General features: G+C 43.5%; 1 protein-coding gene across 1 annotated transcript in view; it reads left to right on the top strand.

Annotated features, from left to right (window-relative positions):
* arhgef3 (Rho guanine nucleotide exchange factor (GEF) 3) overlaps nt 1-11840 on the top strand; it is a gene marked incomplete at its 3' end in the record, with an annotated part of 20096 nt that overhangs the window by 1946 nt on the left and 6310 nt on the right. The window contains exon 2 of the mRNA XM_010791920.1: nt 881-943. Within this exon, the coding sequence (XP_010790222.1) occupies nt 881-943 (63 nt within the window). The remainder of the gene's footprint in view (nt 1-880; nt 944-11840) is intronic.

Below are 11840 nucleotides of genomic sequence, written 5' to 3'. Positions count from 1 at the left end.
CTTTTCTGCTTCTTTCTAATCCACTCCTTCTATCTTTTTCATTCCCTCCTTCCACTAGTCTCCCTTCTTCTTCTTCTTCTTCTTCTTCTTCTTCTTCTTCTTCTTCTTCTTCTTCTTCTTCTTCTTCTTCTTCTTCTTCTTCTTCTTCTTCTTCTTCTTCTTCTATGTCATCCCCTCCATCTCTCCTATCAACTGTTCCTCTCCCATCTTCTTCTCTCCATTCCTCTCCTTGTCTGCTAATTTCTCTTTTTCTTCCTTGTCCTCCTCCACCCCCCCCTCACACACACACACTCTGTCCTCCGTGACCTCTCTTCAGGTGTGTGTGTGTGTGTGTGTGTGTGTGTGTGTGTGTGTGTTTTCTTCCTGTTGTTTTTGTCGTCATGGCAGCTACAGGAAGTCTCCTCCATTCAGTCATGAAGGTCATACTGTAAGCCTTACTCTGATATAAGTTTCACTACTAATGTGATAGTGAAATTAACTTGAACATGAAAGCTGCTTTCTTGTCTTTGGGATGCCTTAGTTTGATCTTGTGACGTCAAGTACATTTACTTTAATCCTCCTTCACTTAAACCAATACAACTCTTTATTTTTTCTTACCAGAAGGCAAATATATGAAGTATATTTCCTTTGGATTCTTGGGTAAGTCCTATTGCTAATTGCTATGCTAACTGATCAATCTGTAACCAAAGCCATGAAAGCTAAATGCTGCATTCAGCTGCAGGTTTGTTGTTAACTCTCTTAAACGTTCACGTTATATTTAGGTCATTTGATGCAGTTGTGAACATTAAATATAGCTGTAAAAGAAAATAACACAGACAGTGTGATTTGTATTGATCAAACTTCTCGATCTAACATAACGTCTGCTGTGTTTGTGTTGCAGAAGAAGAGGAAGCAGGCCTGCAGAGATGCAGACTCCCTCAGCCTCTGCAGTCTGGACATCAATGTGAGTTCAGCTTATCTAAACTAACTTTCTGTTTTGGCTCAGCCTTGGTCTAAAAAGGTTTCATATCAAAGCTCTCAACAAGTGGTGAAACGTGGCACATAGTGTTGGTGTCCTTAAGAGATGTTCATTTTTGGAATTGTAACTAAATATGTTATATTTGGATAAATGAATTAAAATGCAGGTACATTATATAAAACAGTATACAGTATTCCATCGTATTAATGCAAAGTATTGTTTTTGAGAAAGAGCAAAAAAAACGTTATAGGAAAAAAAATGTATTCTCTTTATAGAGTTGACCAAGTTATGTACAATTGTACCAAGTACATACAAAAACACCCAGGAAAAGTATTTTCAATATGTTACAAAGAATATGTATATCCTACTAGAATACGTATAGCCTGTTGAGAAGAAAAGAAGAGAAAGCACTCAATATGTTGAAATCACATGACATTTAATACATGCAATATTAGTTACACCGATAGATTTGTATTCCAATGACCAGTGAAAATGAGTAAACGGACGGTGTCCATATTTTCTTCCAAATGTAATTCTTTCAACTACCTTACACAAACAGCTGGTTTTTAGTCTTTCTAAGTAGGGGCTAATAGTGAGCTGTGTAGAAATGTGTAGATCATGCAGTAACTTCGTGCTTTCTTATCTCCATCTCTGACCGTGGGTTATTGTATAGTGGACCCTCGGAGGGCCTCAAACCAGTGTTGGGCCCCTCCTACTAAAGTTGTCCGTATTTTTAGCCCTCTGCCAGCAGCCGTCTCTTTCTGGGTGTTCCCCTCCCTGCTTAGTCCAACACAGGATGTCCCCCCTGTTCGATGTACACCTCAGAATGACAAACACCATCAGTCTTAATCTGTTCCAAGCCAACAGTAAGAACCTTGAACAATTTACACTCTATTGTTTCTCTACCGTTACTCCCAGTGAGTCACACACAGTCATATTGTGCTCTTACTGAAACTGCACGAGCTGGAGACATGGATCCAAAAATATGTACGTATTTGTACAAATAATTTCACATTCATTTATACATCAATTTAGAGGACACAACTCAACTTGAGTTCACTTTTTAAAGACACACATGTACTCTTTTCAGTATTCATAATTGTTTCCAGAGAAGCACTATCTTTCTGGAAATACTTGGCGCTAATTTCTCTAACAGATATTTTGAATTTAAATAGTTGTGTATAGTTTAAACTCCTCAATTCAAACCAAAAATAAATATTCATCCATATTAATGAATGTATCTACTTTTATGATGTCTATTCATATTCTGTTTTCTACATTGTCAAATATGTAGATTAAATTCAATGTTTATAATTCAGGTTAATTTTCACATTTCAGACAATATCAACTAAACATTATGTCAGGCCGTTTTATACTGGAAATATTGTACTTTTGACTTTGCTACATAATAACTTGGTTAGTCTCAAAGTTAAGATACCTGCCTGCTAAAAAAAACAATATGATGTTTTGTTATACATTTCAGCAGTTTAAAGAAATAAAAATAAAATGATGATTCCTTGAGTTGATAGTCAGAAAGTACATTCATACACATGCCAGATGAACACTTATCGATTGTGTTTCGTAAACTAAGGGGAATGAACTGTTGGGGCCAATACAGTCTCCAGAATAAAACCAGGTGATCTCATTTTATTGGAGAGTCTCAAGTCAATGTTATATAGTGTTTTCAGGAAGAGCATTTCAACCTTTTGAAAAAAGTAATACTTGTTTTAAAATGTCAAGTGGTTATAGTACATAATATACTTAACACATTTGAAGAAAAAATCATAAATGATCCCATAATTACAAGATATCCATTCATATAAAATATTAACATAATTAAAGCTAGAGTATGTAATTTATTTCAGAAACACTTTTTGTTATATTCCATGGAATGCTCTTAACATCCCGATAGCAATGAATATCTTAAGTGCTTTGACAATAAATACATAAAAAAATGTCATCTGTGGAAGCCGTAGTACTGTAAAAAGCACAACCAATCATTTTAGCCGGCCCGGCTAAAATAACTGGATGGCCTACCTGCCTGTCAGCCTTCCATCTATGCACAAACTTATCTCGTGCCCCCATTGGTCATGTGCGCCCTCGTGTGTGTTGGAGGAGGGGCTCTGTAAGGAAGTCTGAAGGAAGAGGCAGATTTGTTCCGGTTGTGTATTTTCAAATTCTAGCGCACTCTGGCTGGTTTCTCCAAAATTACCTACCCCAACTTTAAATGATAACTCCCAATTGTGACATAAAAGTTAATAATGAACAAAAACGTTTATAAATGCTTCTTTAGTAGATTCAACCTTTACAAGAATAGGGAAATCAAAACCTGTCAGGAAAAAGTTTACTGAGGTGATAAATCAAGTGAGAAGTCCGGTCATTTTCTCATCGCCTTCTATACAACCAGACTCCTTTTTGCCATCAATGAAGTCGCCCTCTGCTGGAAATGAGAGAGAATGTATGTTAATGGCACTGCATTGGTCAAATTGCGGCTTGTTAAATACTTGTTATGTGAGGAGTGTCTTGTCTTTAAGTTTAAAGAAAATCTTGATATTGTGATCAAATTATTACACAACTGGTCATATCAAAGAGATATTTTTCATCTAAATAAGTCTTGTTAAAGTACTCTTGTACAACCGATGTGTCACAGTTTAGATGAAACTAGGCGGGTTTGTCTGAGTCAGTTGTGACGATTGAATCTGCTGTAGGATCAGTTTATGACTCCTGTTCCTTTCTGGGCGTCCAAGACCTAACTGTCGTATTCCCAGACAATGGAGAGCTGCGTCAGAGGGGCGCTTTTGTTAGCTGAACATGAGGTGGGTTTCACGTCAGGTCAGAGGTCAGTGATCACAGTCACAGCTTTCAAAGGAAACCATGGAAAGATTTCTATAGAACATACACAAAGATCAATGTGGTTCATGACCTACAGCTGATCCAGGATGTGTTTATACGTCTCTATTTTGGATAAAGCTATATGTCTGCTTACTGTATGCACACTTATCTCGTTTTAGTCACATGACATTGATGTGCAATTATTCCTTTGAGACAACATCTATTGTTAACCATCATTTTGTCTTTAAAATGTCAGAAAATAGAGGAAAAATTCCCAATACCTTTGTTCAGGTTGAGGTCCTCATAATGTCTTGTGTTTTCCGACCAAGAGTCCAAAACGCCAAGATATTCAGTATTCCTCCATTTGAGAAGCTAGAATAAGGACATTTTGTTTTTTCATTCCAAAAAGCCTGGTCTGAATCAAACCAATGATAATCAGATCTGTGTCCGCCATATAACCACTACACATAAAAACCTTTTCCAATGTAGGCCGGCTCTATTTGAACCAAACCTGAACCAACAACCACATCTTAATTCTCAAAGTGAAACAGATGTGTGTGTTAACAATATATACACCAACACGGACAGTCATTGATTTGAGAACTGCTGTAAAACGAGGGCAGAGCTTTAGCTGCCTGCAGGCGTCTTTCTCTCTTTAGTCATTACAATTCAGATTGACATTGACTGAGGCCTAGTTGCACTGAGTTGAATGTTGGATATAGAACCTTTACAGGTTTAAATGGCACTCCGGAGATTAACAATGCAGCATCATTTTGCAATAAAAATGTTTTTTGCTCTGATGTTTTTTATTGTCAACAAACCTCCCAAATCGATGTGTTGGTTTGTCTCTTAATTCTCTACCACATCGTGTGTGGTTCTCAGCTCCAAACCCATTTGTTAAATATTTAAAAACTGAAAAACACCAAATGTATTTCTAGAAAAACTATCAGTTATATCTTAAAACAGCTGGTCACTGTTATTTTAAGCAAACATTAATCAGACAGAAGGAAATACTGCATTATTTTCAGCAGTGGAATAATCCACATTTGGTGATCTAATGATTATTTAGGGCAGCGGGACAGTGTATGTGGGATTGAGTCCAAATAAACCAAAGTGTGTGACTTCATGTTGATGAATTAACATGTCAGTCAGTGCTACAGCGTGGCTCATTGGTGTGTTGTTAATAGTGTTTATAAGGGACAATGGAGCACTATGGCACAGAGGAAAAAGATATATCAGGCTTTGTTACAAAGACAATACTTGTTGAGGACTTTTTATGGGATTTGCTGACATGAAGACACATTGTACAATGTCTTAATTGTATCTGTATTGTTTGTAAGTAAAGGCTGAGTGTTTAAATGGAAAAGGTAGAAGCTATTGCAAATGATGGAAAGGAAGGAAGTAAGAAAAGTGAGTGGTTGAGGGCGCCAGTGAGTCAGGCAGGGTGAGAGCATTGATTTGCAAAGAGACAGAGAGTCAGAGTGAACAACCATCATAGAGAGAACGCTTTAACAGCTGAAGAGAAGTCCAACAGAAACATGGGATAAGAGCTCCAGGTGGTCCACAAGATACCTTTAGTAGAATCCTTCTCAGCACTGCTGGTACCGAGCTGGATCCAGACTCTCTGCTACCGTCAGTCCTCTGGATACTACCAGGAACATGCTCGTACAGAATCAGATCCTGTGCTGCTCTTTGTGGTGAGCAGTATGGTGTTGGGGCAGGGTCCCCTCTGCCTGCTGGTACACCGGTTTAAATGTGGATACCCTGTGGAGTTTGGCAAGGGGAAAAAGGTGGAGGTAAGATGCAGGAAATATCCTATAAAACAACAGCCTGTTTACAATCAAATATTGCTTGTGAATGAATCTAAATCTCAGAACTATCTGAATTATGTAGCTATACTTGTGTTTTTAAACAATTCATATCATCTCAAGTATATGTAGTTCTATTTAGGTTGTACTCAATAAATGTTATGCTATACTATCGTTAGATTAAACTATAGTTTTTGGAGTCAGCAGATTTGAGAAAATGTTTAACTTTTTGACTTTTGTGGTTCCCGCTATTTCCTTAAATATAAATATGTATTGCTTTTACACTTAAGGGTAATGATACTGTACTGTAATGATGAGTTATTCTCAGAGATGATGGACAATGTTTTTTTTAAATGTCCGCCATATTTCTACACTGTTTACCATTGTTTTTTGTTGCTGATGTTTACATTCCTTATGATAAATATATCTCTAAATACTCTAGTCTACGGAATTGCACTACTCTTTTTATGAAGCGTAAATGGACTAGGCTACAGATTCATTTTGTTGTGAAACACTGTGTTGTATAATGACACTAAATGATCCTTAAAACCTTGAGATATTCACAACCTCCTCTCAATCTCAGTAGAGTCCAGTCCACCTAAAGAGTAACAGCCTAAATGAATTTTAGGCATTTGTGAACCATCCCTTGATGTGATATTGTAGTTTTTAAAACAAGACTCTGGTATCCTGCTTTGCTCAGACCTTATACATTGATTCAACCAAAAACAATTATTTTTCTTCTATACTGAGTATTCAAAACATAGATGTTTAGTAGGAAGTCCTGTAGGACAAACATTTTATTATTGGACTCTGTCGACACAAACAAATCAAACTCTTGCCCCTGAGAGTCTGCTGTGAGGACCAGTCTATTGTTGAATTGATCTTTGTCAGATTGAATCAACTGAAGTGCAATCACACACAAATCCCATGACACAACATGTCCAATGGAAAGTAAATACACTGATTATTTTTTATTTACACTGAACCCCAAAAACTTTTCAAAACAACAACTTCATTAAAACAAAAGTATGTGCTGAAAAATGTATTAAGTATTTTAACTGATGTTAACATTTTACATTCTACCAACAGCAACTTTAAAGCGTCACTGCTTTCCATTTTCAGTCACTTCTTTATTGGATGTATTGGTATATGTAATGGATGAGAAAAATATACATATAATATACATCAATACTTTGTGTGACTTTAAGTGACACACACACACACACACACACATATTGATGAAGTCTATATCCAGGACGAACAGCCTGGTGGCGTTTTCACACAGAGACTGACCCTGATAATATGTGTGTGTGTGTGTGTGTGTCATGTCTCGCAAATTATGTTAGTTAGTTTTTGTCTTTGTCTAGTGATTTTCCCCTTTATTTTTGAATAGTAACCTTCCCTCTCGTTTCAGATACTCTGACCTCCCTTCCTTGTGTGTCTCCCACTCCTGTGATTGTCGACCCCGCCCCTGATTGTTTCCACCTGTTCCCCATTACCTGGTGTATTTATTGTCCTCGTCTCCCTTTGTCCTGTGCCAGTTCGTTTCGTTCCTTGTGACTACCACCAGCATTAGCAATCCAGGATTAACCCCAAGCAGAGCTTTGAGCCACGTCTTGTTTAAGTATTTTTGTTGTTCATGCTCCTAGTGTTTTTCCTCTTTAAGAGTGATTTTGTTTTTGTACCACTATCGTTGAGCTTTGGTTTGAATAAAACCTTTTTTTTGTTAAATTCTGTGAGTTGTGCATTTGAGTTCATACCCGTTTAATCAGTCGTAACAGTACGAACTGGCCTAAACATGAACCCAGCCGACTCTGAACAGCTGAGAGCAGCGCTTCGCGGCATGAGGCCTCCGACCCGGCCCTGCGAAAAAAAGGCTAGACGGCCGTGGAAGCGTACGCAAAGGGTGAGGAATCTTTCTAACGGGAACGCCCCCAACCGCCTGGTCTTAGGCCACTGTTTGCGGCTTGGTCCCGTACCCGCCCTGCCCCTGACAACTTAAGAAGAGCTCCAGGCCTTCCAATCCTCCAACTAATGGGTAATCCGGTCGGACCTTTCCCTCAGTTGGGCTCTAATCCCCGGGCCACCCCTCCGCACCAACCACCCGCAAATGAGATTGGGTACACTCTACGGACGAAGGGTCCCTCCCTTCTGCCAAGAAACTTCGACTCGGGTCGCCCGTCAAAGAATAGTCAAAGATTAAGGCTAAATCCCAAAGCAGACCCGGTAACCTGAGGCCTACCAATGGGCCTACTGTCCGGAGTGGCTGCGGGGCTACTTCAACGTTCTTGAGGGGGTCCTTCGCCACTCTACTTGACGCCTGGGGGGGCCAGACTCCTTTGTTATAGAAAAACCCCTTTGGTACCTAATGCCTTGTTGTACTCAGTGTACAGAGACGGCCAGAGAAAACCGTCTACCGTCGAACCCATTCCGGTTATATTACTTGGTAAGAATCTTTGCCAGGTGGTGGACGTCATTGCCACCACGCAATGGAAGACGTAACCCCTCCGGGTCACCTGCTTTAGGTGACCCTTAGAGTCTGGTCCCTGGCCGACCCTTGGCCTTTCGCCGACCCCCTTCGGTCCCCGGGGTAGGACACGGGACCCTCCCTCACAGAACAACGCCGCCGCGTCTGGTTCCTTGTCCGGAGGTGTAATTGAGGGCCTGGAGTGCAGAGGTCCTAGAGTGGTTTTTGCAACGAACTATTTTCTTCTACCAGGAGAACTGCGGTCCACCGTCCCCACTCGTCGCTACCCCTCACTCGGGTTACCCTGCTGGACACCTGCATGTCATTGTTCGTGTTGTCTGCCCAAACCGCCTGTTGGTGATCCACGACCCGAGAGTGGCAATCGAACGAAGAGGTGTCTAAGATAAACCGGTTCCACTGGCGGGATGGGTGCCCAAGTCACCGTCGTACCTAAGTCCCGAAGACCGTTTTGGCCGAGCCGCCCCGAGTTTTGTTTGCCCTTGTCCCGTAGGCCCGAACCTGCAAGACCCTGGGGGCCGACATTCTGTCGTTCACTTCAGTTTTGCCAATTTTTTGTCTCTGGTAGAGCTAACCGCTCTTAAAAGAAAAATCGGAAACGGATTACATGAGCCTCTAAGAACACCCACCTAGGTGGTGAATTATTCCCCTCGACTCGGGGAGGTTTGGTTACAGAGGTAAGGGGTCTCGTTAGAAATGCCGGTTGTTGAGTGCCAAGGGGTGCCAGTATCAAAGGCGAGAAGGTTCCTCCTCTCAAAGAACCTCCTTTCCGTGTCCCTTACTCTCAAACAAACAGAAGGAAACCTGGCCGACGCTTGGTCCTGTCGGGGGTGGGGAAGTAAACTCCCGCAGTTGGAGATGTTGTTTACTGCTCAACCCCAGCCCCTACTACTACCCTACCCCCCGACCTCCACTTGGAAAGAGGAACTCTGCCGCCTTCGGCGAGGAGCCGGACCTCATCTGGTAATGTTTTCCGTGGACTCCGCCTGCACTCCTGTACTTCCCCACTCTTCGTTTAGCCGGGGACTTTTGAAGACTACTTCGGCGGACATTTTTTCGAATCGTTCGGAATCTTTTGCAACGGTGGGGGGAACGCCAAACAGACGCATCCGGTGAATCGGTGCGTGACTAAAACCCGGCTCGCAGGTAGACCTAGTTCTGGTCCCTCGATACTATTTCGATCCTTCCCTAAATGTCAGAATCGTACTTTTTTGAGTGTAAGAGACGGAAGTGGTATTCAAACAAGAGGTCCTCCAAAAAAACCGTCCTGGACTGTCATGTACCACTTGTACTCTCAAGAAACAAGTCCACCTCGATATAAATTTTATAAGCAGTTAATGTTTGTGTTTTGCCAAAATTTTGAGGGAAATTTTGTAGCAATTACCACGGAACTTTTTGAGGACCTCGTAACAACTCCTGGTTTACTCGTTACTGCTCCATGAGTATCAAACGGGAACAGCCACAACAAATTGGTCAGAAGGGTGATAAGGGGGAGTGCCTTAAGAGTGGCCTACCAATCCTAAATGCGTTCAGATGACCCGATTTTTACAAATCTCAGGAACTTCAACGAAGTTTTCGTCATCGGTACCTCCCCCTCTCCCTATGGACAAAAGAACCTGGCATTACCAGTAAAATTTCCTTCTTATTAGTTACGTACGGATTCCCCTGGGAGAAAAATGGTGTTTTTCTTTTTTTGGGCCGGTCGGCCCCCCTCCTTCTGCCGGCCTACGGACGGTGCTTCTACTCCACAGGTTCATGGGAATCGGGGGAAAGAGGCCTGGGCTCTACCTCATATTGGCATGGGAAGCCCCTTAACCCTCGGGTCCATTGTCAACTACCGTGTTAGTAATGCCGGATACTCCCCTCCTTCCTCCACCGCAGAGTAGAAATGTTTATGAACCGGTTCCAGTAAAGTCATTTGTTCCCCACCCTTGTCTTCAATTTAGACCCCAAACTAAGAACGCCAGGTCCGATACAACTCATAACCATTGGACTAGCCATGAATGTAAGGGGTTCTTTGGGGAGGATGACGGGTACAAAGTGTGTGTGAATTTTGTTGGGAACACTTGTGAGGACGGGGGTGGGGAATAAAATGGACCTGGCGGTTAGCTGTATCCCAAACGAACCCAAATTCCCGGTCCGGCCTTTTGGATCCTACTCCTCCCCTACAACGTCGGTCTTAAATTTGTCCGACTTTGCTGTACCTCAAGTGTTACTTAGAAAAGTTAGAGCTACTACCAGGAAAACTGCACTACCCCAGCCCAGACACACCCTGTGGTACTTTATCCTTTCCGAAACCGGGTAGTCCTCCGTCGAACCGAAAAGTGTTCCCCCCTGCCTGTTTATCAAGTCATAAATTCAGAGTGCGAAGTACCTCGATTAGGGGTTAGGTGTTCCGGAAAGCAGTCGGGGGTTCCTCCAGTTAATTGTGAAAAACCCTCTCGAAGAAAAAAAGTACCGTCCCTAAATGAGGGGAATACCAAACCCAGTTGAAACCGCCGCGCTCCGTCTCCAGACGGCACCCTTTCTCGCCGAGTGGTCAACCCGGGAGGGAAAAAGTGACCCCCACTCGGGGCCCCAGAAATGGCCCGGGTAGGTCTCCTCTTCCTGACTGGAACCCCCTGGCGGTTCCCATTTTTGTAGAAAGTCGTCCGGCGCCGGCCGCGGGCCGAGGAGGCCTTGTCGAAACCGGTGCCCAGGGTCCGACGTAAACGCGAGGAGCGGAACCAAACCCCCCTGCCCGAACCTAGAAGACCCCGCTACCCTTCCCTTTCTCCTTGAAACCCGTACCGCTCAGAAGGAACGTCTCAACCGCTTTCCCAATCCCTCACCGGAGATCCGACCGGTTTCCATCCCACCCGGTCGGGAACCAGGAAGAGGGCGAAAGGAAGAGCGGTTCACCGACGGAATGAGTTAGGAACTACCCTGGTACCGTTACTGTCTCAGATCCAAAAGGTGACCGTCCGTAGTTCCCCGACGGTCGACTACGGAATTATCCCCAGTCTGTTCCGGGTAATTCAATTTCGTAGCGTTGTTTCGTCCCTTCCGTAAGGTCAGGTGATAGCCCGCGTTACCGCCACCCCGCTTTAAGGTGACGCCATCCCGACGACTGTGTGACGGCCAGAAAGGAACTGAATCGAACCATTTCCCCTCGGGCTCGACGAAAAGGGACGGGACCCCTGCCCAACGAAGTTTTTAGTTTTTTACAAGCAGTCGCGGCCTCCAGGCATTTGACCAGGGTTTCTGAGCGTATAGCCGCCAGGACACTGGTCCAAGTCGCCAAATCGGTGTGCGAAAACCGGCGGAGCAAGGGCCGCAACTCTACCCCTATTAGTTATTTTCGGTGGAACCCTAGAGAGCACCCCCTTTCCGACCAGCCAATCCAACGATATTACGATTTTTGACGTTACAGTGGTCCCGTCCCTACTAGCCCCGTCAGTACCTAAAGGGCCTTTTTGAAAGAGTCCCGCCTCGGGGTCCGCGCCTCAACTGTGCCACGAAACCCTTCGCCCGGGCCCCGCGCCAGGCCGTAAAAAGCGAAGCCCCCAGGGCCGGCTCCACCCCCACACCGTCCCGCCGAGTCAGACACTCACTAACTCGTCCACCACCCTAGACGGGCGGTCCACCCCAATTAGACCCCAAAACATTGTCTACTGAGCTTGAGGAGACCGACAGACACCTGCACCGACTATGAGGGACGACCCATACCGGCCAATTGACGTAAAGGAGGACCAACCTTCGCCTCCCGCCCGGAGGG

The sequence above is a fragment of the Notothenia coriiceps genome, unplaced genomic scaffold (genome assembly GCF_000735185.1).
Source record: "Notothenia coriiceps isolate Sejong01 unplaced genomic scaffold, NC01 NC01_scaffold00036008, whole genome shotgun sequence".
Lineage (NCBI taxonomy): Eukaryota > Metazoa > Chordata > Actinopteri > Perciformes > Nototheniidae > Notothenia > Notothenia coriiceps.
This window is presented reverse-complemented; position numbering and strand designations above follow the sequence as displayed.